The sequence below is a fragment of the Cervus canadensis genome, chromosome 9 (assembly GCF_019320065.1).
Source record: "Cervus canadensis isolate Bull #8, Minnesota chromosome 9, ASM1932006v1, whole genome shotgun sequence".
In the NCBI taxonomy this organism is placed as follows: domain Eukaryota; kingdom Metazoa; phylum Chordata; class Mammalia; order Artiodactyla; family Cervidae; genus Cervus; species Cervus canadensis.
In genome coordinates, this window is record NC_057394.1 from 67,102,114 (window position 1) to 67,129,518 (window position 27,405).

General features: G+C 35.5%; 1 protein-coding gene across 5 annotated transcripts in view; it reads left to right on the forward strand.

Moving 5' to 3' along the window:
• The window catches only part of FNDC3A (fibronectin type III domain containing 3A), a 109,580-nt gene extending 85,522 nt beyond the window's left edge, over window positions 1–24,058 (forward strand). For all 5 annotated transcript variants that reach the window (XM_043477565.1, XM_043477569.1, XM_043477566.1 and 2 more), the window contains 15 exons: window positions 573–697; window positions 1,073–1,247; window positions 2,828–2,914; window positions 5,441–5,579; window positions 6,103–6,171; window positions 6,983–7,101; window positions 8,470–8,575; window positions 8,663–8,838; window positions 10,161–10,274; window positions 10,982–11,131; window positions 11,231–11,514; window positions 11,626–11,838; window positions 15,207–15,373; window positions 16,565–16,692; window positions 21,545–24,058. In XM_043477565.1, coding sequence (XP_043333500.1) covers window positions 573–697; window positions 1,073–1,247; window positions 2,828–2,914; window positions 5,441–5,579; window positions 6,103–6,171; window positions 6,983–7,101; window positions 8,470–8,575; window positions 8,663–8,838; window positions 10,161–10,274; window positions 10,982–11,131; window positions 11,231–11,514; window positions 11,626–11,838; window positions 15,207–15,373; window positions 16,565–16,692; window positions 21,545–21,859 — 2,367 coding nt within the window. In that variant the 3' untranslated portion in view covers window positions 21,860–24,058. The remainder of the gene's footprint in view (window positions 1–572; window positions 698–1,072; window positions 1,248–2,827; window positions 2,915–5,440; window positions 5,580–6,102; window positions 6,172–6,982; window positions 7,102–8,469; window positions 8,576–8,662; window positions 8,839–10,160; window positions 10,275–10,981; window positions 11,132–11,230; window positions 11,515–11,625; window positions 11,839–15,206; window positions 15,374–16,564; window positions 16,693–21,544) is intronic.
• Window positions 24,059–27,405: the final 3,347 nt, after the last annotated feature.

Sequence of the window (27,405 nt, forward strand, 5' to 3'; positions counted from 1 at the left end):
AATACATATAATGGAGTTTTTCTATCTACTTATACTTTTTCAGTGTTAAATCTAATCAGTAGTAGCATCAAAGTCTTTACTTTAAGCACGTTTAGCAGCTGTCCAGGTGGTTTGAAGATGCATAGGAGGGACCTTTTTTAAAACTGTTTGCATAGAACTTTTCATAGGTTAAGGAGAGCAGTCAGATACTTAGAATCTGTTGAAGATTCTAAGTTGAAGATCTGTTGAAGATCAATCTATTTCTACCACTACCAGTCCCTCCATAGAGTTGTGGGATCCATACCCAGAAAGAGTTTCTTTTATTAAAAGCCAGAGGATTACCATCAGCTCTAAAATGGGATGTTTAGTTCAAGAAGCTATACAGAGATGCCTACTCTTTGGTTTTTTAATTTTGCATTACTGAACAATGAGTATTGTGTAAAGCATGTGTTATCTCAACCTTTTCTTGAGATTCATGACATGTATGTAACAAAGATGACTTTAAATGTATACTAGTAATATGTTGCTGTCAGGAATTAATGTGGATTTCTGTTTACATTAATGTACAGTGATGTATAAAAACTTTCTTTTAGGGAAAAGGAAATGGAGACTTTTGTCAGTGTTATATGGGCTTACAGAAGCAATTTAAAATTACTAAACTGTCACCAGCAATGGGTTGTAAATTTAGACTATCAGCCAAAAATGATTATGGTACAAGGTAAGATGCATTTTAATATAGATATTTTAGACTGTTCATTTGTATAAATTATTTACAGTCCAAATTAACCACTGAAAATTCTGCCTTAGTTTATTATCACTTTATTGATACAGTTAATCCGTGTTACTAACCTAGCAAAAACTATAAGAGAAATTTAATTATGTAAATGGCAGTTTTTAAAAAATAATAATTCATCATTAGGTATCTGACCTAGTTACCATAAAGCTATTATCACATCAAAGATACATTATTGGACTATAATGCATTATCAAATTTATCCTTTTCACCAAAAATGTCATTTATCAAAACTGTGTTTTTTGGCTTTAGAAAATTAACTTTTCTTCATTCCTTCTTAAAAACCATTTGTTTCAACAGCGGTGTTAGTGAAGAAGTCTTATATTACACCTCAGGCTGTGCCCCATCTATGCCTGCAAGTCCTATATTAACTAAAGCCGGGGTTACTTGGTTATCCTTACAATGGAGTAAACCCTCAGGAACGCCATCAGATGAAGGAATTTCTTACATTTTAGAGATGGAGGAAGAAACTTCAGTAAGTATATGTATTTTAAATAGGGTATATAGAACATTTCAGTGTGACATTAATCCTGATACAGTAAATGCTGCCACAGTAGCCAGCTCCTTCCCCAGGTCCTTTGAAACCTTGGTTGGTCACTGTCTGCAAAGGACTGGACGTGAGGAACAGCTCGGCCTTTTGCTCCCTCAGTATGTGGGAGGGGGGTTTGTTTTTATGTGTGTGTGTGTGTGTATGCACTCTGTGCCTGGGAACAGCACAGACCCCATGTAAGTGTATATGTTTTGGGGACAGTAGAGAGAGGGCAAGGTCACCACAGCCTTAGACTAAGCAGCGCTAAAAGATAAGGAAAGAGCTGTCTGCAGTCTCCAACGGTGGGCAAACGCTGCTCCCCAGGTGCCACGGAGACTTTGAAGAGCCTCACATGAGACTGTCCAGTCACAGCGTCTCGGCTCCTGTGAGAGCACTGAGCTGAGCAAGTGATAGACTGTCGTCTGTTAATTACCTATAGCGCCATAGCTTTTCAGAGTTACTTTGAAGCAATATGAGTTGAAAATAGCTTGGTCCATCCTAGATATATACCCAGAAGAACTGAAAGTACATTTGTACAAAACTCTGTACCCCAGTGTTCTTAGAAGCATTAATCATAATAACCAAAAAGTGGGAATAACTGACATGTCCGTCAACTAATGTTAATAATTGGATAAACAAAATGTAATATATCCATGTAGTAGAATATCATTCAGCCATATAAAGGGTTTGAGTACTGACATATGCCACACATGAATGAACCTTAAAAACGTCATACTAAATAAAAGAGCAAAATCACAAAAGACCATACATCATGTGATTCCATTTATATAGGTACTGGCAAATCCATAGAGACAGAAAGTGTATTAGTGTATAAGAAAAGAAGGGAAGTGACTGCTAACCAGAAAATGAAAGTACTTTGTTTATTTAGGCTTTATTCTGGAACTAGGAATTAAATGATGGTTTTACAAGCTTATGAATATACTGTAAACCATTGAATTTTATACTTTAAAATGGGAATTTCATGATTTGTGAATTATATCTGTTTTTTTTTTAACTTTTAAAAATAACATTGTGAAAGTAGTGAAGCATAGGGCTGGAAATAATAATGCCAAACCTAAATGACATCTCAACCTGCCAGCCCAACCAATCACTCATCTTTCACCTAAACACAGTTGTGTGTTCAGGGAGAGTTGAATATGTTAAATAGTTATAGTTTTGTTTAATTCTTGCAACATCCGTCTGGGAAATTCCCTCAGTTCTAGGGATAAGCTTACTGATGGTGATGTTACCATTGTCTCTGATTTTCCCTCAACACAAAGATCTTCTCTTGGTTACTGTATTTACTGAGAGTAAGTGGTGGTCTTCGTCCTCCTATAAATGGTCAGCAGCATTTCTTGATCTGTCTTCTCAAGATAGAAACAGCAAGGAGAAGATTACAGTCAACCAGGCATTACTCACATTGCACACAGCAGAAGATGAAGGGGACCTGAATCTTTTCACATATTTCTTATTCCCCGTATTTCTGCTGTTAGGCATCTAATGAAGATTTTTTTTTCCCTTTCCAGGGGTATGGTTTTAAGCCTAAATATGATGGGGAAGACCTTGCTTACACAGTGAAAAATCTCAGACGTAGTACAAAGTATAAATTTAAGGTAAGCTTTGAAAGCCCTTGAAAGATTTATTGTTCTTACTGTTCTGTTTTAAAACCAAGTACATGCCTCATTCCTATAGTTTTAAATCTTAAATATGTTGGCCTTTTCTCATGAGCTTTATTGTTTTATTCTCTTACTATATAATAATGCTTCTCAAACTTTATGTATTTCAATTCAAAGCAGTCTTAATGCTTAACAAGACTCTGTAAAATGTGAACAAAACATCTTTTAAAATGTGGGTGTCATTGAACATAGTCAGAATATGCTTTTTTGGCAGGTATATCAGAAAAAACTTTTTTTTTTTTTGAAGTGGTGCTACTTAAGGTGATATCTGCTGTGTTTCTTTGCTGTAAAGTTGTTCTTTCTCCCTTTGTAATAAGTATTTTGAAGATACTGTATAGACATCTTGTTCCTCATCAAAGTCTCACCCACTAGTTTTAACATCCATTGATAATTCTTGCCCTGAATCATTCAGTAACCATGATTAATGGTTGCCAAGTGGTGGTTTTTAACATTTCTTCTACATTGATTAGTTGGCATTATACTATAAGGAAAAGCTTTCTCTTCTCATTTATATTAGTATGAACTAATGGATTCCTGTTTACTGAGTGGGTTATATTTTGTTGCTGTGGTTATCAGTTATGAGGTTCAAATTGTCTTAGATTTTGGGAGCCCTTGTTAAGCTGACTTCTAATTTTTTTGACATGTCCCCACCCCATCATTCTTTGAGCTCCTCCTTTCTGGCACATGATACTACATTCTCATCATGTACTTTCTCTTCTTCAAATTTGACATTGACCATTTCTCAGAGCACCTGGGTCCTTTAAGCAGACAGTGGTGTTTAGAAGTCAGGATCTGGGTAGTAAGTGTAATTAGGTAATTAAGTAATAAGTAATCCTTAATGCTATAGGATTTTGCTACTCCTAGGCCTCCTCTCAGTGGACAAAGCCAAGAACTAGATGTATATGTGTATGTTTTCTGTGTGTGTGTAGACACACATAGACCCTTTACATGCAGGAACACATATTTCTACATATATATCTATTTTTAAAAGTCATGAGTTTGCACCCTATACCTCCATTTGATCTAGTGCCACGGATTAATTCTAATTTTCTCACTTTCCTTATTTCTAACACCCATCATCATCAGTGAGAAACTTTTCTCCACTTATGTTCACGGTATTTTACTTACTGGATGAAACCCAGTAAGCCTTATAGCCTTCCCTAAAGTCCTATCCAGAGCACTTGAGTTTGTGCAGGGTGAATGCTGCTGCCTCCGCCCAACCTTCATCCATCCCCCAGCACACGTGCTTGTCTCACTGTCCCATCTGATGGCCTTCAGACTTAATTATTTTAGGAAAGTAGAGATACTCTATATGTATTTTGCTCATTGGAGGCCTGGAGACTCTATATATCATTCTTGCTCACTTGAAGCAATAGCAAGCTTTGAAAATTCTCCTATGGAGACTTCTGAAATCCTGAATCTTTCCAAGCATCCATTCTAGGATATAGTCTATCTTTGACTTGGTCAGTGATATACATTGCTATTGCTTGGCAGACAGGGCCTTGAATTAGCTAATATACAATTTAATATAAGCCAGCCTTCATTTTCGTGCAGAGGTTTTCCCAAAAATGTAACAGGATGTTTACTAGTTGACAAATACAACATTTGAATTTTCCTACCATTGTTTGTTTAAACAAATTATTCCAAATAAATAATAGAAGCCATTGTAAAGTGTTTTCACTATTAAAAAGTTTTATTACTCCTTGAGAACCTAAGAAAGAAAATTTTAGTGATATCGGGAAATTTGTTTATGTAGTGCACAATTATATCTGTTATGTTTTATTTTGGGCTTCCCTGGCGGCTCAGACAGTAAGGAGTATGCCTGCAATACTTACTTTGTATACTAGCTTCATTTTCAAAACTTCTGATAGCACTGGGTCATTTTAATTTTCAAATACAGTTTTTATATTGACACAATTTACAAAGGATCTAAGGAATACAAACATTTTTCCAGTTTTCCTCTTATGATGTTGGATTGCATTTTTGCTTCAGTTATAATTATAAAACCTCACCACATGGGCTTCTCCATAGGGAAGCTACACACACCATCATTTCTGCTACACACTTTGTTAGAAGCAAGTTATTAAGGACAATTCAAAAGGAGGAGGAGTTAACCTTTATCTTTTAAAGAGAGGAAATTCAGAGAATCTGACGTTTTTTAAATCCCTGAAGAATATTAAAAGAATAAGTTAAATCAAGCCTCGCCAAGTATCATCAGATTATGTAGCTTGTTCCAGTGATGACTCTTGTTTAGTATCAAAATGTTAGACTCACTTGTATTTTTAAGACTGACTGAAAGGGGATTATACCTGAATTCTCTTCACATGTGCTGAGTTCCTTTTGAAGACAAGCAGTTCTCACATAAATCATTTGATTGACCCTATTTGTCTCACATCACTTTGTTCATTAAGCCAGTATCATTAAGTATCAGACATTAATTATGTCTTTGTGTTCTCATCATAGGTTATTGCTTATAACTCAGAAGGTAAAAGTAGTCCAAGTGAGGTGGTAGAGTTTACTACCTGTCCTGATAAACCCGGAGTCCCTGTAAAGCCTTCAGTGAAAGGAAAGATACATTCACATAGTTTTAAAATAACTTGGGGTAAGATATTATACATATTTGTATGTCATTACTTTTATATTTGATTTAAATTATTTGAATATTTAGATCATTTTTAAGATACTTGAGTAAATTTATTAGCTCAGGTAAGTTCATTGAGAAATGTGAGACTTACTGAGGATCTGCTTTTGGAGAGCATTGTACTCATAGATACTAAGTTCAGGTTTGATGGAGGAAGAACTTGGGGTCAACTGTAGAACTGTGAGCAGGGGCCGCCTGTGTGAAATGAAAGATTATTGAGCTTGTAGCTAAAGTTTTCATGGTTCATTCTGGTTTTTATGAGAAATTAAAATTACTTATTCATTTAAAACAAAAATTTATTGAGAATTTGCTTGTGTAAAAACAGAGTAAATAAGATGCTGGTATTAATTTTTAAAAAGTCATTGAAGGTGATTCTTCTTACTTTTAGAGCAATCCTGAGTTTGGTATTCTGTTTATTATGAGTTTATGTCATTTTTTGAATTGTATATACTCTGCCCAATACCACTTTTGCTTCTTTGGATAGACCCACCAAAAGACAATGGAGGAGCAGCCATCAATAAATATGTAGTAGAGATGGCAGAAGGTTCTAACGGTAAGAATAACTATTAAAACTGATCATTTAAACCAGTCGGTCTACCTTGAGTCTTCATGGTTCTAAATTTTACATGATGTCTTTTCTTTCCTCTTGATTTTTTTCCTTTGTTTGTAGCAGATAAGATTTTGCCTGTTATGACCCACTTTAAGTTGTAATCTCCAGATACACAGTGACTCAAATGTAAGACTGCTGTATACGTATATTATTACATTCTTATTTTTTTCCTCATTGGTTTGCATTGCTCAATTCCAGTATACCTAGACTAAAGTCTTCTGAAGGTTAGCTCACTCAGATTTATACCCAGATGTATCAGAAAAATCTTCTAAAATTTAACTTATAGTAGTTTTAGTAATAAGTTCTTTGTCTAGTGAACTTTATTCTTGAATCACACGTTTTTATCTTTATATCAAATGGCCTATTTCCTTGCAAAAAATAAAGATGTCTTTTAATTAAGACTGAACTTCCTATGGTATTGGTTCTTTCTACTCTTTGTGTGTTATAATGTTATTACTGGGCCAGTAAGCACATTTAAAATACTTAATTAAAAGCAAATTATCGATCTAAGTCAGGTTCTGTACAGAGTTACAGAGATATTTCACTTCAACAAAGCCATGCAAATTTGTCTCGGAAGCTATACACATAAAGAAAATTAGATCATTTCCAGGAAACTCAAAAAACAGGCTTAAATCGTTTCTGACAAATTACATAAATGCTTAGTTAGTGAAGCTAGGATACCTGCCATGTCCATGATACCAAAATGTTAAACATTACCTTGTCGCTGATGGAGCATAAATTTTCCATCTTACAGGAAACAAATGGGATATGATATACAGTGGAGCTACTAGGGAACATCTTTGTGATCGACTGAATCCAGGCTGTTTCTATCGTTTTCGAGTTTACTGCATCAGTGATGGAGGACAGAGTGCGGTAATACTTACGTGTAGATTGTTTTTCTCAAGTTTGGTCAAATGAGATGAAATCATCAGATGCCACCTCAAATATTGAAGTACATCCATAAAATGTATAACCCAGGTGGTTAAATTTTCAGTGACCAGACTAGCTTAATGCAGTATTTAGCTTGTAGTGAATATCTGTTGTCTGGTTGCTATTTAAATAGCTTTGGAAAAAATAGGTATACGAAAACATTGTAGAAAATTTTATAAATTTTAGAATGATGCTTAATTAACCCTACCTAACAGAAATAGAAACAAAATAATTATTTAAACACAAAATCTAAATATACACTTATTTCAGAAAAGTTTGGCAATTATTTTATTTCTTACTAGAGACAGAAATGGATTTAAATGTGCCATTGATTATATATGAGACATTTGTAATGCTCTGGAAAAGTATAATGTTTTTTAATAGGAGTGATTTTGTAATGAATTCAACCAATAATGTATCTTAGAGCATTCATAATTGTTATTTTTTTCAAATGAGATTTAATGCAATGAAAGTAATTTTTTTTTTATGAATTAGGAGCATTTTGTTGAAAATGAGAGTACAGTGAAATCGAGTTGCAAGTCCTACACAACAGGCTTTGGATCCAATTTAATACAGTGCAGATAATGAATATAGCACTGAGTTTGTGCCAGTGCTTTTAAGAGAATGTCTTTTAAAATAAAACTAAAAGTTTTATTAAAATAAACTTTTATTTAAACTTTTATTTTATTTTTATTTAAGCTATTTTATTTAAAATTAAAAGTAGCATAGAGATGAAAACTAATACCAAAACTAATACCAAATACCTAGAAAGATGCCAAGTACTTGCGCACACTTATCTGATCTTTAAATTATTTTTAGGGTGAAAGAAAAGATTTTTTTTTGTTGTTAATATTAAATTAGCGTTTAGGTTGGAAAATACAGTCAAGTGGGCAGTATAGTCTAAACCTCCTAAAAACACAGCAAACAGCATTTATAGAATGTTAAACATTCTTCTTTAGAAGAGATTTGTAGATCCATTTGGACACCAAAAATAATGTCCATTAGGTTATGAGGGAGGTTTTTCTTTTAATTATGGAAAGAAGAAAAGAGTTCTTTGTTGAGGTTTGTTTTGTTTTTTTGCTTTTCTGGTAACTTTATATCTAGTAGGCACATAATACTTCCCTGTATAAAATTTGTGTTTTAATGATTTAATTAGATTTGATTTTATTCAGAACTTTATTCCTTTTCTGTTGATACTCAGATGCAAATTATTGGTGCAGTCTTTGTGTTTGTCTTATTTTCCTTTAACAAAAGCAGTCTGATTATTTGGCTTGGGGCATTTTTGTTTTGTTTTTGCTTTTGTTTTGGCAGGTATCTGAATCTTTACTTGTGCAGACTCCAGCTGTGCCTCCTGGCCCATGCCTCCCTCCCAGATTACAGGGTAGACCCAAAGCAAAAGAAATACAGTTACGATGGGGTAATTTTCATTTTGGTAATAAATTATAATTAAGTCGGTACTAAATACATTCCTCTTGTTTAACTGCGTGAATCTTTCCACCTTTAGGACCCCCTCTGGTCAATGGTGGATCACCCATTTCTTGCTATGGGGTGGAAATGTCTCCTGTAGAAAGAGATGAACCCAGAGAAGTTTACCAAGGTCCTGAAGTAGAATGTACAGTGAGCAACCTTCTTCCTGGAAAGACTTACAGCTTCAGACTACGTGCAGCTAACAAAATGGGGGTAGGAAAACCGAGCTGACTGAATTATAAATCCCAGGAGTATTTCATACAACATTGTCATTGTGCCCATTATTTGACCATTTTGCTTTTAACATGTGACTCCAAATTTTACAATTTTTAATAAGCCTCTGTTGATAAATGAGAAGTCAGTATGTACCATAGCTTAACTGTTACAGAATCTCAGTACTTTAAAACTCCAATTACTAATATGTGACACTTTGAACTTGAGCTGAGCCTTTCAGGCAGCGCTGATGGAGTTTACTTAGTAAGAAGAGTAGAAACATGATCATAAGAGGAAATACTTAAGAGTAAGTAAGTGTTTTGAGGCTGGTTGTACGCAGTGTTTATTTCCAGTTGACAATTACTCGTGATTCATTTTTTTTGCCTAAGGGAAAAAACGTACATTCCAAGCATTTGTGGTTTTGTGTATTTTTTTTTTGTTTTTAATTATCTCTGTATAACTCCGTAAAATGGATAGAATAGGTGATATCTCCATTTTATAGCTGAGGAAGCTGGGGCACGCGAAAGCTCAACTCCTTGCCCCCTCAGTCACACACACTGAAAAGTGGGAGACATCAGTCACTGTGCCGACTTTGGAGCCAAAACCCTTTCCGCTCAACTGTGACATCTCTCATCTCTGAATTAAAAGTTCTCTGAGGACTAGCCAATTACTCCTGACTTTGAGTTAGCACTATATTTCTTAAAACTACAGTATAATTAAAATTTCATGAAATTAAACTGACAAGTTTTTCCCCATTGTTTCAGATTTTAGTAAACTCTGATGATCTTGTCAGCCCCATAAGGCTGCAGTACATGGGATAGCATCTTTAATACTAGTGTCTATAATCTATGTTTTCAGGTTTGTGATAACTTGTCAGAATCATCTTAAGTAAATATTTGTTCCCTATATTTTCACAGAATGCATTTTTATACCCTACTAAAGCTATTAAGTTTAAGTTATAATTTATGCCTATAATCTCTCGTGCCTTTAATTGGTATTCATTTCTTCACTCTTGACATGATTTCTTTTTATTTGACTTAATTCCTAAATTCCCCTCCCTTCTTACAAAAAAACAATTCATGAAGGAATAAGGGGCAAGAGAAGAAACTATAGTAAATGAAACTTTAAAATACCTCACATATTTACTTCCTTGATCATTAATTAAATCTTTACTTTCTGTGATTTCTTTTAGGAGAATTTTATTATGACTAATTAGTCTTAAAGGAAAGGGATGATGAATTTAATTATCTGTGAATATTTATGGAGAGCTGTGCAATTGGTAGGTGAAAAATGAAAACACTGATTAATATTTGTTTTTCTAGTTTGGGCCATTTTCAGAAAAACATGATATTACTACAGCTCCTGGACCACCAGATCAGTGTAAGCCCCCTCAAGTGACGTGCAGATCTGCAACTTGTGCACAAGTGAACTGGGAGGTATTGTAATTTCCTTCACTTATATTTGCTTTAAATGATTAAAATAATTTTACATAAAAGAATGAAGATACTGCTCATTTCATCTCCATAAATTATATAAAGAGTAAAGTCCTAGTTAAATTCACTTGGTAAAAAGTAAATTCTTTTTTCTTTTTGAAATATTTAAATAAGGTATATGTTTACAAGTATTTAGATTCTTGTTGATGATGGTGCCCCATCTCAGTACTGAGATATTTAGCCATGGTGCACTTATTGTTCAGAACATTCATAGGAATTAGTGTGTACTCTTTCTCTCATGTTCATTATCTTCAGTATACTTACTGCATATAGTAGTAATCAATAATAATTACATTTTCTGTTCCCTTTGAAATTTAACAAAGAAAATATCCTCATATGATTTAACATTTATATTACTTAACAGAATTATTTTAAAGTATATTTACCTTAAGATACTCTTTCTAAAGTGATTGAATCATATTTCTGTGTCTGATTGAAAACAGTTATATTTTTGATAGATCTTTAATTCAGGTGGCCTTAATGAATAAAAATGTAATATTAAACAGTTTATATTCTGTTAAACTTTTTTTTAGAAATCCAAAAACAGTTCAGTTTTTTACGTGCTTGGGTAAATAACATTTTTGCCCCAAAACTATGTAATCATTATCAGAACTTAAGACAAAAGACTATCCCCTTTTCTTAACTTTAAGGTCCCTTTGAGTAATGGAACTGATGTCACTGAATATCGATTGGAATGGGGAGGAGTTGAAGGAAGTATGCAGATATGTTACTGCGGGCCGGGTCTCAGTTACGAATTAAAAGGACTTTCACCAGCAACTACCTATTATTGCAGAGTCCAGGTAAAGGTGGTTAGTGTCTTGTCACTCTATCTAGAGTTTTGTGTTTTGTGAGCATTTGCATGATTATGTCTTTAACTTTGGGGCTCTCTTAATTTGTAGGCTCTGAGCACTGTGGGTGCAGGCCCTTTTAGTGAAGTAGTAGCCTGTATGACTCCACCATCAGTTCCTGCTATTGTGACTTGTCTTCAAGAAATAAGTGATGATGATATAGAAAATCCCGATTATTCACCATCTACATGCCTTGCAATAAGCTGGGGAAAGCCTTGTGATCATGGTTCAGAAATCCTTGCCTACAGCATAGACTTTGGAGATAAACAGCCCTTGACAGTGGGAAAGGTTACAAACTACATTCTAGACAATCTGCAGCCAGATACAACATACAGGTACACAGTAAAAACTATCTTAATTTTTGCCTAGACCAGAGAGACACTAAATAGAATAATCATAAACTAAATGTTTTTTTTGTTTGTTTGTTTTTTTAACATGGCACTTAGAATACGAATTCAAGCCTTGAATAGCCTTGGAGCTGGTCCTTTCAGCCACACAATAAAATTAAAAACTAAACCCCTCCCTCCTGATCCACCTCGTCTGGAATGTGTTGCCTTCAGCCACCAGAACCTTAAACTGAAGTGGGGAGAAGGAACCCCAAAGACATTGTCAACAGATTCGGTTCAGTACCACCTTCAGATGGAGGATAAGAATGGAAGGTGGGTGTTTCTAATTGCTTCTTTATATAATTTCTTAGGTCTTAAGTATATAAATTTTTTTAACACTAGAAATAAGTTTTCAAAAACAGAAGTCTCATAAGAAATAATTTTTAAGTATGCCATTTTTGAAACATCAGAAGACATAGTGAAGAGAGAAAATAATAGGGAAGCTGATCTTTGGCTGTCTAACCCATTCACTCTCTTCAAGCTAGTAAAAGGAGCAATCTTTTCTGCAAAATAAGTTCTTCAATGCTGATTTCCAGCAAGAGGCAGTTTTTACAGTAAACAGTTGATTGACATAAGGCCTTTGAGATCCTTGAAGGTTATGTCTCACCCTCCCCCACACTCTCACAAGGGCGTGCACATCATGTGAATGCAGGAGTTCACTTCCTCACCATCAGATCTTAGACCCTCTGATAAATAGTCCAGCTGGCTACTCAGGTTCCTCTCTGTTCTGCTGTCCTTTGCCATCTCATTATATGCGTGCTGTTTTATTCCACTAAATCATGCATTTGAATTATAGTGTTACTCAAAGTAATTAGTGCAAATTATTCAAAATCCAATCTGGGGCAGCATATTGATATTAAATCAAAAATAAACAATGCCATATATCTTCCCCATTGTTACTTTAATCTTTTAAGAATTTTGTTTTGTTTTTGTTTTTTATGTTTCACTCAATTTGTTAGAAATAAATTTGTGTATCTGATAGAGTGCTAGTGACAGTTTTTCCCAAGGCTACTTTGTTTTTTTGCATTGGGTTTGTATGTCAGCCAAATATTCAACAATGGAATACTCAAGGTACTTGTATATCAGTACTTTCTATCAGAAATAATTACACATTTAAAATAGCATGCAGAATTAAAACATCCTGTATCAATCATAAGAGCATTACACAGAGCAAATAGTATTGATCATTTATCTCCTGAAATCTGTGCCTCTCTGAATATTAGCCTTTGTTCCTGGCAGAATTTTATGTACTCTTTGTAACCTTACATCTGGAAGGAAGTTTTTTGCCTTGCTGCACGTTTTTGGTATAGACATTTATCTTTAATATATGTTGTTATTGTTAGGTGAATTAATTAATTTACATTTAGGGTCGTGCAAGATTTACTAGAAACAGATTTAATTGGTATTTGGTTGAAAAATAATAGAAGAAAGATTCTATGAAGATGATATTAGTCTATATTCTATTGTAGAACTTTAAGCATGATTAATGTTTAGCAGGCATCTAGAGAACTGTTGCAGGGTATGGGGTATGACTTATGGTCTTTGTGGAAAATAAATTAAAGTGTTTTATGATATTGTAAATTTACCACATAAATTTCATAAATTAAATCAATTTAATATCTTTACTTTCCTTTGATTTTTCACAACTCTTCACATTTGTTGTGGGATCATGTCGGAATGCTACCTCATCTGTTCCCTGACCACAGGTGTTTGTTTTATCATGGTTCAGCTTTTTACAACAGTGGCTTTGCCACTGGTTTTTTTTTAATCCTCTCAGTTTAAAAAAAAAAAAGGCGATTCAAAAGGCAAGGCTTATCCAATTACTACTTCTTGGAAACAGTGTTACTAATGATCTTAGTAACTAATGATCTTAGTAACACTGTTACTAAACAGTGTTACTAAGTATTCCTTCATTTTAAACTAACTACAATTTTCAGACTGTTAGAACTACATGAGTATTCATTATTCATTCCTCAGTTTCCAAAAATTTTTAAAACAGCCAATTAAAAATTTGGAGAACATTCAGCATATGTATGACATCAGTTCAGTTCAGTTCAGTCGCTCAGTCATGTCCGACTCTTTGCGAGCCCATGAATCGCAGCACGCCAGGCCTCCCTGTCCATCACCAACTCCCGGAGTTTACTCAAACTCATGCCCATCGAGTCGGTGATGCCATCCAGCCATCTCATCCTCTGTCGTCCCCTTTTCATCCTGCCTTCAATCTTTCCCAGCATCAGGGTCTTTTCCAATGAGTCAGCTCTTCGCATGAGGTGGCCAAAGTATTGAAGTTTCAGCTTCAGCATCAGTCCTTCCAATGAACACCCAGGACTGATCTCCTTTAGGATGGACTGGTTGGATCTCCTTGCAGTCCAAGGGACTCTCAAGAGTCTTCTCCAACACCATAGTTCAAAAGCATCAATTTTTCGGCGCTCAGCTTTCCTTCACAGTCCAACTCTCACATCCATACATGACCACTGGAAAAACCATAGCCTTGACCAGACGGACCTTTGTTGGCAAAATAATGTCTCTGCTTTTTAATGTGCTCTCTAAGTTGGTCATAACTTTCCTTCCAAGGAGTAAGTGTCTTTTAATTTCATGGCTGCAGTCACCATCTGCAGTGATTTTGGAGCCCCAAAAAATAAAGTCTGACACTGTTTCCAGTGTCTCCCCATCTATTTCCCATGAGGTGATGGGACCAGATGCCATGATCTTAGTTTTCTGAATGTTGAGCTTTAAGCCAACTTTTTCACTCTCCTCTTTCACTTTCATCAAGAGGCTTTTTAGTTCCTCTTCACTTTCTGCCATAAGCGTGGTGTCATCTGCATGTCTGAGGTTATTGATATTTCTCCTGGCAATTTTGATTCCAGCTTGTGTCTCTTCCAGCCCAGCATTTCTCATGATGTACTCTGCATATAAGTTAAATAAGCAGGGTGACAACGTACAGACTTGACGTACTCCTTGTCCTATTTGGAACCAGTCTGTTGTTCCATGTCCAGTTCTAACTGTTGCTTCCTGACCTGCATACAGGTTTCTCAAGAGGCAGGTCAGGTGGTCTGGTATTCCCATCTCTTTCAGAATTTTCCACAGTTTATTATGATCCACACAGTCTGACACTAAACTTTCCATTGAACAGTTCAAGTGGATAATTTATGGGAAATTAAATACAATATTATCTCATACTGTTAGGTAAACATTAAGAAAACCTTACTAAATCAATTAAAATTATGCCTAGGAAAGGGAATTATCTTTTTTATGTGACAAACTGTATGCCTGTAGCTCTAGTTAGAAATAATTGATAATGAAAATTGTGATGTTCTGAGTGTCTTTTAAGATGTATATGTTAAAAAACAGCAGTCAGAAGCAAAGCTATACCAGAGCCTGAAAAGAAACAGTTACTGTGATTGGATATGAAATTTTGCAATAAATTTTCAGGAAACTATGGCAAATTGGGAAATTAACTAATTCTGTGATTTTCATCTGATGAAAAATAGGATTTATTGAGTGACAAACCATTGTGGCGTTAAATTCTAGGAGTAACTTATTGCTCCTAAATAATGTCTGAACTGTTCTTTTTTAGTGGTTTTTAAACATTTTTCATAAGGTAGTCGAGGTTTATTTTTCATAAGTCATTTCCATTTTAGGTTTGTATCCTTATACAGAGGTCCATGTCATACATACAAAGTACAAAGACTTAATGAGTCGACGTCCTATAAATTCTGTATTCAAGCTTGTAATGAAGCAGGGGAAGGTCCTCTTTCCCAAGAATATATTTTCACTACTCCAAAATCTGTCCCAGCTGCCCTGAAAGGTAAGTTCTCCATCCTCAAGTTACTTTCTTTAGTAGTAAATTAATTTTAAGTGCTCTTTCATAATGTACTTTTTGTACAGTTAAAATTTATCATCTAGTATGTGTCTAACATTCAAATTATAAAAAGGAAATGAGCTAGACAGGCCTACTTGGGATTTCACTTAATAATAAAAGCTATTTTATCTGGCATATTGATAATCAGACAGTGCTGTTTTTTGTCACTCATCTTTTAAATAAACATAAAAGTACTAAATTGAATAGATAGGCTGGTTTTCTAATAGGGCCATTTACCGTTTTCACTATTGTTATTTAAAGAAAAAAAAATCACAATTCTTGTTGTTTTGAGTCATTGCTATTTCATTAATTTGGGATTTCAGGGGGAAAGTCAGGTCATCTGTTTAGCAAAACATAAATACTCAGTTAATTTGAATTTTTAAGTCAAATTTACATACACATTCACACATTTGTGCGTGTGTTATATATTTAAGATTAGTTTCAGCAGAGTTCTTATTTTAAAGTGACCTGGCAAGTATTGCACTTTGTGCATTTAGCCAAGAAAAAGCTAAAATTCCTTTCCCTCTGAGGACAAATCACAAACACTTCTAGTACAGTGTCCTGGATCATATACTTGAATGTACCATCTGTTAATGACCCATAATATCAAGATTGTTCTTGAATACTCCTTCTAATAATGTTGATGGATTTCACAGAGTTGTTTTTCTGTTTCTTCATCTGGTTTGGTTGTCTCTTAACCTTAAGAAGATTGCTGGTTTTGATACCTTCTACCCCACTACTGAGTCATATGTGTGGTCAGGAAGTTGGGGGTGTTTTTCAACCATTCTCTTAGGAAATTTCTTAAATTATAAAATTTCATGTTCTAGTTAACGCTCTTTGAAGTACCATAAAAGATGTTGTAGAACTACCACTAGCTTTTTAGCTCAGTGAAAACAGTACTTATCTTGACAGATCTTTTAATCAGTCTGCATTGTAATGCTTATAGATTGTATGGCCTGGAGGATATAAGAGTTAGCCATTGACCATTTCTCTGCAGATTTCAAAAATTCACTGATGCTTACTTCAAGTTTATAACTAGGTTTTAAAGTCTGTTGATTTCGATTAAAACAAAGTCTGTGTGATGTGCCAAGTGAAAAATCAAGTCAAGCAGATTTTATTTATATTTCTTCTCTACAGCCCCCAAAATAGAGAAAGTAAATGATCACATTTGTGATATTACATGGGAGTGTTTACAGCCAATGAAAGGTGATCCAGTTATTTACAGTCTCCAGGTTATGGTGGGAAAAGATTCAGAGTTCAAACAGGTATGTGTCAAAATATAATTCTATAGATACATGTTTTTACCTTTTTCACTTTAACGTATTTTTAGTACAAGATTTGACTAACCTTTATCTTCCTAATTCAGAAACATTTGTTCAGTGCTTACTGTGTTCCAAAGATTAGTAACTGCACAGTATATCAGGATTCAAAGTCTTTTAGGTATGAGCTGTACTTAACCAGAGTATTCATTCATTTGATAGGCTGTATTGAACTCTGTGCCAGGCACTCAGGATATGCAAAAAGTAACAAAAAGGCCTTGCCTTCATGCTGCTTACATTCTAGCAGAAAAAAGATACTAAAAGCAGATAAACACATCACTATATCAGTGTTAGATAGTGATGAGCACAATGGAGAAAAAATAAAACTGGATAAAAGGAGTAGGGAGTACTAGGACAAGGGACAGATAGTTCTGTTTCATACAGGACAGCAGGTAACATTTGAACAGAGACTCAAAGTAAGTGAATATGGGGAGAAGAGTGTTCCAAAAAGCAGGAACAGTAGGTGCAAAGGCCCTGAGGTAGGAGCATGCTTGTTAAACTTAATGAACAAGAAGTCACTGTGGCTGGGACAGTGTGACCAAGGGGAGGAATAATAGATGATGTCAGGGAGTTAATCACAGAGGGTCTGTGAGCGGTATGGAGGTCATGCAGGGTGTTACAGGCCACGCTCCAGCATTTACTCCACGTGAAATGAGAAGCCAGTGGAGGGTTGTGACCAGAGTAGTCACATGATCAGACAGAAGGTCACTGTGACCAGAGTAGGATGAGGACAGATGCAGAGACACCACTGAGGAGGCTTTGACAGTGTTGGTAATAGTCATAGTCAGAGTGCAGAGTTGCAGTATAGAAGCCTAGAGGAAGTATCACCTTCCCGGCCGAGAAATTTCAAAGACAGATTCCTGGCAGAGAATGAATAGTCGATGAAGTGAGGAGCTGTCAGTATTCATTATAACTTATAAAAGAAGTCTTTATGCAGCTCAAAAGCCTTATTTCTTTAGGCATTTCATCTGCTTCTCCCTTTTTGCTGTCGAACTTCTTGATTTTTGAGGGCTTTTAAACTGGGTTGTTTTTAATTCAATATCTTACCTTGTATTTTCTTTTCCCAGTAAAAAAATCAGTCATTCATCTGTTTTATTTCATTCTTGTGCTGTTATAATTATTAATAATAGATTACTTCTCAATATAGGTATAATTTTTTCCTTTCAAGTTTCGCTAAATATGGAAGCATAATTTCTTAACCAAAATTACAGAAGGCCCCGAAGGGTCAGATTAAATTTGGAATGTGGTTGTTTTTCTTTATTAAGTGATCTGCAAATTGACATGATAATTGGATTTGAATATAATTTACAGATAAGCAGGTTTCCTTCCAAGGAAGAAATAAAGTTAATACTAAAGAAAATGTAATTGCATTACATGTTTAAAGGAAATAGGGATCCCACATTTGAGTAGTATGTAAACACATCACTACATGAAACAGCAGTGCTAATTCTAATTTAAAAGCTAAATTATCCCTATCAACACTCTACTCTAGATTGTAAGCATACTGTAAAACTGGTTTCCTTAGAACTTCATCATATATATGCATGTACATATGCTCATCTAAATCTCTTAAATGTTTATATAATTTTATAATTTACTGACATTATATTCTAAAAGTTTGAAGGTCATTTTTTAAGAGTTTGATCTCATTAGTGGAATTTAATATTTTACTTAAAATTTACTTGATATTCAATACACATGTATTAAATACTACATATGAAGAAATAGAGGGGGCTACATTATTAATATTACCGTTCTTATTTTCCACTTATTACACATTAGCAAGCAAGCAGAAGTACTATAATTGACATTTTATGTAAGCAAACAAAAGGTCATAATAAAGATAAAACATACTTTATAAGAAGAAATGATTTTTTTCCCCCTGGACTTTAGAATGTTTTCCAAAAGGATTATCACTGAAGGGACTCTTGAGGGGCTGGTGTGACTCAAATGTGGCTTGAGAAAGGCTCAAGAATGGAGTGTGGAGTGGAAGAGGCCAGGTCTTGGTGGGTCTTTATTCTACAGCAGTAGGAACTGTTGATGTTTTTAAGAAGGGGATTATTTTTTTAAAAGTTGGTGGTTGACTTTCTAGGCTAGCCTATAAAGACCTGTTTAACCTGTTATGCTGCTGGTTTGGGGGATCTGAAAGCAAATTAGCGTTGCAGCAACCAGTACTTCTGACCCTGGGCCGCACTTACAGTTCTTTATCTTCTGCCCTGTTTGATCAGTCATTTGCTTTGACCAGACTTCCCACTCTGTAGCACCTCATCAAGGCTTGGCCGAGTTCTCTAAAATTACACTCTTGCCCTGACTCTTGCCTCCCTCCCTCACATACATTGTAACTCTCATCTCCACAGTATAACTGACTTTATGGGCATTAGGAGAAAAACTTTTTGCTTGGGAAAATTCATATCAAAAGTCAAGTGTCTGCTGGCTCTTTGATCCTCCCAGCAGTGTATACATTTTTTAAAGCAAGTGCTTTTTAACCAAAGCAGCATTTCAAGTGGTATAACAGGGTGAAGTAAAAATACTGGGGGACAGTAGAACCACCTTCAAAGTAGATAATTCCCATTTGGGAGTCTGTACCTGAAACATTTCTTGTATCCAAGCTCATTAATGTTACAGGTACCAGGAAAATTAATTCAAATTAGTGTATAAAGTATAAATTCTCTTAGAGAGAAGGCTGTAGGTAGGCGGGTTGATCCAGGAGCTTAATGCAGTCATCAGGGACATAGTTTCTCTCAGTGTTCATTGCCTGCCATGGGGAACTTACTCTTCCTTATTCACATTCAGCAAAGTCCTATATCTACAGTTACCTCTAGGATGTCTCCCTGTTTAGACATCTTCCCGACATCTAAAACAAAATGATTTTATCATCTTCCTTCCCAGTCTCTTCTCTCTAGCTTCCTCTTCATTTATCACTATCATAAACACTTCGGTATCCATAAACACTTCCCTGGTAGCTCAGCTGGTAAAGAATCCACCTGCAATGCAGGAGACCCTGGTTCGATTCCTGGGTCAGGAAGATTCCCTGGAGAAGGGAACGGCTGCCCACTCCAGTATTCTTGCCTGGAGAATTCCATGGGCAGAGTAGCCTGGCGGGCTACAGTCCATGGGGTCACAGAGAGTCAGACACAACTGAGCAACTAACAGTTTCACTTGAAACCTTGTGCTTTTATCACCAAGAGTCCCTGTCCTGCCCAACTCCCTCAATCCCTCACTCAACCTTATGATCAGGATTCCTTAAACACTTTAAATAGCACACAGTAAAGTGGCCCCTGGGGAATTAGACCTAAATTTCCAGTTAGTGTATTAACATGGTCCTCTTCTCGGTGTCAAATTGCCTCACCTGTCACCCTCATGCCATTTGTTGAGGTTTTTTTCCTAAATCATTTTATCATGATCATTTGGAGATAAATTGGAAAGTAAAGAAAATTTCAAAGGCAAAAATGAGTATCATCCACTGTACCTATAGGACAAATACATATTTTTTAACTTTTACTAAATTGACCCATTGTATGAATATTGTTTCACACTGCTTTCTAATACAGTCTTCTGATTTACTTAAGTTCATCCTTTTACCATCGATGAGACATAAATCATTTCTACATTCCCACTCCCTGAAATGCTCATCTGCATCTTCAGGACTAAGGCATATTCAGCATTTTTTAAAGATTGATTTTTCAATAAAAATTCATTTGTATATCTTTTCAGTATCTACCAATACACATTTTGATATATACATAGTGAATACTAATATTGTGGCCTTTTATTAATAAGTACCTGTTATATGCTGGAGACACAGAATTGAGGGAAAGATCTTACCTTGCTCATTTGGGAGCAAACCAGTATGTAAAAATTTAGATTTATAACACGGATACAAACAAGGCAGCTAAAATTGCTTGACCTTACTTGTAACCCACCAACTAGCTGGGGAAACTCAACTGGGAAACCATTGAGTCTTGGTCTTTTCATTTAGAGAATGAGTGGAGGGATTCAGTAATGGAAGTGAGAGCTTCCATACATTGAGCACTCGCTATATGCTGGGCACTGTGCTAAGAAGTGCCGTAGCATTAGTTTACTTCATTCTCGTAATTACCATACAGGATGACTACTGTCACACCATCACGGCGTGTGCAGGGGTACAGCAGAGCTCGGAGCCCAGTCCCTGCAGTCACTAGCCTTCTCCCTTGAAAATCTGTGGGATTCCATTCTTGTTATTGCCCTTCTGGGGGATTGAGCAGAAGAGTTGGGTTTTAAGATCTAATTCTATGGTTCTAAGTGAGCTCTCATTTTGAAGTTTATAAAATGATTTGCCACAGACACCTGCAGCAAGCTCTCCTTTTTCATTTATTATTTCATTCATCACATCTATGAAACATTAAAGAAAACCAGTTTTACAAAGATACCATGGGAGAGGAAGATTAGACACTGTCCCTCTTTTCATGGAATGATTTCACAAAGTTTGACTTCTTACATTTGGTGAAACCAGAGAAATGCCTGTGGGCTGATTATGCTTATTCTGTACCTACTCTGGGGGCACATCTTCCTTCTTCAGCTGGTCTGTAGGCTCTGTGAGGGGAGATAGCACACCCTGACTCTTCAGATTTCCCCTGCAATTATACAGCAAACAGTTGAGTTCTTTAATATATAGGTATTTTTAAATCTCATTTAAAAGAGCCAGGCAGTGGCTCTCACAAGCATCCATGTCAAAAATAACTCTAAACCTAGCCAATTTTAACACAGATTTTCTACCCATCCTTCACATACAGTTCTTTTCCTCGTGTCTTACTATCAGATTTACAGAGGTCCTGACTCTTCATTCCGGTATTCAAGCCTTCAGCTGAACTGTGAATATCGTTTCCGCGTGTGTGCCATCCGCCAGTGCCAAGACCCTGCGGGGCATCAGGACCTCGTCGGTCCCTACAGCACGACAGTGCTCTTCATCTCCCAGAGGACTGAACCTCCAGCCAGCGCCAGCAGAGACACTGTGGAAGGCTCGAGGCCCGGGCGGGCACTCAGCGACGAGCAGTGCGCAGCCGTCATCCTCGTGCTCTTTGCGTTCTTTTCCATTTTGATTGCCTTTATCATTCAGTACTTTGTAATCAAGTGAAAATATAACTTTATTTTTAATATTACATTTTATTTTGTCATGTACTAAAATTATTTCTGTATTGCTTTTACAAAAACAGTGGCATTTAGCACTGGCATTGAGACTCTAGTACATCATTTTGGCCATTTTTAATGCTTTATATTGCTAGGTAGAGGCTGGCACCTTATTAGAATGCAAGCCACAGAAATAGCAATTTTTGGCTTTTTGTTTGGTTGGGGCTCTTTTTTTTCCTTCCTTTCTTTCTTTTTTTTGACATGCCTTCTTGTGAAACAAAATTTCTGAGAGGCAACAATACAATATACAATTGATATTTTGACCAGTCGGCATGAGTGTAACAGTGACATCCTGATCTGTTTGTTCTAAAGATTATTACCTAGTGAAAAATTCAGAATGGTTAAAATTCACACTAACATACTATATAAAATGTTAAAGTATGATGATGCTGTGAAAGCAATCTAGTGCTATATTTCTACCTCCTCATTTGTCTTAATTTGGTAAGTGGGATTATGATGAAATAACTGGAGGGGCTTAGCAGACAAAAACTGGATGAAAGAACATGCATGGAAAAAAGCTTCTTGTTTGATAAATGTGGAGTTCTTCATTACAAGTATATATCCATGAATTCACAGATAAGTCACTTGAAGAAAGCACAGACAGTTTACTTGGCCTGAAAATATTTTAACGTTTACTCAGAAATACATCTTCAGGTCTTGAAAACATGGAAAAGAACAGAGGGCTTTTAGATAGTTAACTTTTTAAAAAAGTACTTCATAATCAGTTCTGAATTTCAAACTTATTTGATTTTTGAGCCTTTGAACTATATGTGTGTGTATAAGGACATGCACGTACATATGGCTTTATATATACCAAGTGTAGAAATATATATATATAATATATATACACACACACACATACACTCTCACTCCATCTATCTGGTATAGGCTAATTTTGAAGAACTCCCATAAGTTTTGCTGCTTCTCCCATAACTACTGCCATCACCATCAGAATTCATAATCAAACCTAACCTTTTTGTTTGGGGCACCAAATCTGAAGACAAAATTAATTTGCACCAGTAAACTTCAAGCTGCTTTCTTTCTTGAAAAACTAATGTTTAATGTAATGTCTGTTTGGATACTGTTCCAGTTGTTGATTGCATGTGGTTAATGTTGCATTAGAGCACTTTGCAATTACATAATTCATTAATGTTTTGTGAGCTTGCATTTGTGAGTTATTGGATGATCAGATTGAATCTTGTCAAGTATCACATTGTACATCTTGCATAGATGTCCATGACTGCCAGTAATAATACAGTTTGTAATGAAACTATCTAAAATTCTTGTTTTATCACATCTGTTATCTGTAAAACACTTGTAACTAGCCTTTTTAATTTATTATTTGAATTTTAGGATAGTGAATCACTAATTTTTAGTTGCTGAGGTTAGCATCTTAGTGATTACTAAGCACTTCTGTCAGTCTTTGAAAAAAAGGACGTATGTTTTGTGCTTTGAAGATCTCTGAAGAATTTCTTCTATTAGAATGGGCATGTATTGTAATTGTTTTATGTCAAATGATCTGTGCTGTAGAAAAAAACATTAACTTTTGTTCAAAAAAGAAACGGATAAACTTGGCCTTCCCAAGTGGTAAGAATGATCTGTCACTATAAAATACTGTATGTTTACATTTTATTTAAATTTAATCTCTTATATGTAGGCTGATAACTTCCCCCAAAACAGTGATTGTTTTCTAGAAACTTCTTAAAAGTGCCACATTTGGCAGTACAAATGAGTTTGAGTGTAATAGCCCAGAGATTTCTATATAGTTGAATGTCTAAAATGGTAAAATGTGCCACTGTGGCAGTTACAGTGGCTTATGTTTTTCATAGTATCTCAAATGAACTCCTATTTTTGATAGTAAATGTCATTTAATAGTGTACTTGCCATTTGAGCCTCACTGCAAAATGAGTGCAGAGGAGAAACAATTTTTAATGTAATCTTGATTTTACCTCATATACTGTACATTCCAAAAACTCTAAACTTTTTAAAGATTATAGATACACTACCAAACATATCACCTTAAAATTGTGTAAGGATGAACTTCATACAGATGAAAAAAATATAATCTCATAAAAATACATAAACTATGTAGCAAAAATATCTTTAAAATCCATGGAAAATAAAAGTTGTATCATTCTTTTTTTGAGCTATGTTTATTGTATTTATAAACATTATTTGCTGCCTCTTTTGGAGAATGAAATGTTAAGGTCTCCCCTCTTGCAATTGGCTTACAACAGTTTTCCCAAAATAATTAAATCTTCAACAGGAGAGGATCCATATTCAAGAAGGTCAAGTTTTATCCTAGTGAGCTGATTTTGTGCAATTCACTATATATCTATATATAAAGAAAACAAGATATCTAATGAATAAAGATGGGTCTGAGGTAAACTTCCCATTGGAAAGAAAATATGACCTCTCCTCACCTATCCTGCATTCTTTGCCTTCTTTCCCACCTACAGGGGCCCAGAACGAGGTCTGCTTTCCACCAGAAGTTTCAACATTCCCTCCTTAATAGCATAAAGTTCTCACATGTACCAGGACATTCAACATCCCTTCTCATTTATCTCAAAATTTCCATCCCACAGACCTCATCCAGGGATACATTGCTTTTTAAAATCCAAGTGGATCTATAATTGCTGCACCTGTAGGCACCACGAGAAAGTTTAAAATGTTAGGCTGGGGAAGAAGAGGAACTGGACGTAGGGGCATTGCTGCATGGAAGCACCTCAGTTGGAATCCACCCTTGAGAAGAACAGGATACTGGATTCACGGTTCCACGTCACCTCATTTTTTTTTTTTTCCTATAGATTGGAAATAGGAACGTTACATGTTGTGCTTAAGCATTTTGTGGGTTGGTTTCCAACACGTGTATGTACCTTAACATCATCAGCAGATTCTCTGCAGGAGGAACCCATGTCTGGTGGCTCAGTCAGGCAAACAGCCTGCAAAAAGGAAATGGGTCCCCTAAACCTAACACCTGTCATCCTAGAATCTAAACACCTACCATCAACATAGGTGACCACAGTGCTTTGTGTTTTTTAAACACCCTGGTCTCCCACATTGCAGGTAGATTCTTTATTGTCTGAGCCACAGAAAGCTTTTAAAATTACAGATTGAGAATAATCTGTATGTGTCCCTTTACTCATTTGCTTTTCTCCCTGACTCTCTTAAAGGAGAAGTTGAATTTCACCCCAAAACAATCAACTTCACCTTTTTCTCAAGTGCACACGGAACCTTCTCCAGAATAGATCACATCCTGGGCCATAAATCTAGTCTTAGTAAATTCAAAAAACTTGAAATCATTCCAGTCATCTTTTCTGACCACAGTGCAGTAAGATTAGATCTCAATTACAGGAAAAAAATTATTAAAAATTCAAACATATGGAGGCTAAATAACACACTAATGAATAACCAACAAATCATAGAAGAAACCAAAAAAGAAATCAAAATATGCATAGAAATGGATGAAAATGAAAACACAACAACCCAAAACCTATGGGACACTGTAAAAGCAGTGCTAAGGGGAAGGTTCATAGCATTACAGGCTTACCTCAAGAAACAAGTCAAATAAATAACCTAACTCGACACCTAAAGCAACTAGAGAAGGAAGAAGTGAAGAACCCCAGGGTTAGTAGAAGGAAAGAAATCTTAAAAATTAGGGCAGAAATAAATGCAAAAGAAACTAAAGAGACCATAGCAAAAATCAACAAAGTTAAAAGCTGGTTTTTTGAAAAAAATAAAATTGACAAACCGTTAGCAAGACTCAGTAAGAAACAAAGGGAGAAGAACCAAATTAACAAAATTAGAAGTGAAAATGGAGAGATCACAACAGACAACACTGAAATACAAAGGATCATAAGAGACTACTACCAGCAGCTCTATGCCAATAAAATGGACAACTTGGAAGAAATGGACAAATTCTTAGAAAAGTATAACTTTCCAAAACTGAACCAGAAAGAAATAGAAGATCTTAACAGACCCATCACAAGCAAGGAAATCAAAACTGTAATCAAAAATCTTCCAGCAAACAAAAGCCCAGGACCAGATGGCTTCACAGCTGAATTCTACCAAAAATTTAGAGAAGAGCTAACACCTATCTTACTCAAACTCTTCCAGAAATTGCAGAAGGTAAAGTTCCAAACTCATCTATGAGGCCACCATCACCCTAATTCCAAAACCAGACAAAGATGCCACAAAAAAAGAAAACTACAGGCCAATATCACTGATGAACATAGATGCAAAAATCCTTAACAAAATTCTAGCAAACAGAATCCAACAACATATTTAAAAAAATCATACACCATGACCAAGTGGGCTTTATCCCAGGAATGCAAGGATTCTTTAATATCCACAAATCAATCAATGTAATACACCACATTAACAAATTGAAAGATAAAACCATATGATTATCTCAACAGATGCAGAGAAAGCCTTTGACAAAATTCAACACCCATTTATGATTAAAACTCTCCAGAAAGCAGGAATAGAAGGAACATACCTCAACATAATAAAAGCTATATATGACAAACCCACAGCAAGCATTACCCTCAATGGTGAAAAATTGAAAGCATTTCTCCTAAAATCAGGAACAAGACAAGGGTGCCCACTCTCACCACTACTATTCAACATAGTTTTGGAAGTGTTGGCCACAGCAATCAGAGCAGAAAAAGAAGTAAAAAGAATCCAGATAGGAAAAGAAGAAAGTGAAACTCTTGCTGTTTGCAGATGATATGATCCTCTACATAGAAAACCCTAAAGACTCTACCAGAAAATTACTCGAGCTAATCAGCGAATATAGTAAAGCTGCAGGATATAAAATTAACACAGAAATCCCTTGCATTCCTATACACTAACAATGAAAAAACAGAAAGAGAAATTAAGGAAACAATACCATTCACCATTGCAACAAAAAGAATAAAATACTTGGATATATCTACCTAAAGAAGAAACAATAAAGACCTATTACATAGAAAACTATAAAAACACTGATGAAAGAAATCAAAGAGGACACAACAGATGGAGAAATAAACCGTGTTCACGGATTGGAAGAATCAATATTGTCAAAATGGCTATACTACCCAAAGCAATCTATAGATTCAATGCAATCCCTATCAAGCTACCAACGGTATTTTTCACAGAACTAGAACAAATAATTTCACAATTTGTATGGAAATACAAAAACCTCGAATAGCCAAAGCAATCTTGAGAAAGAAGAATGGAACTGGAGGAATCAACCTGCCTGACTTCAGACTCTACTACAAAGCCACAGTCATCAAGACAGTATGGTACTGGCACAAAGACAGAAATATAGATCAATGGAACAGAATAGAAAGCCCAGAGATAAATCCACGAACCTATGGACACCTTTTCTTTGACAAAGGAGGCAAGGATATACAATGGAAAAAGGACAACCTCTTTAACAAGTGGTGCTGGGAAAACTGGTCAACCACTTGTAAAAGAATGAAACTAGAACACTTTCTAACACCATACACA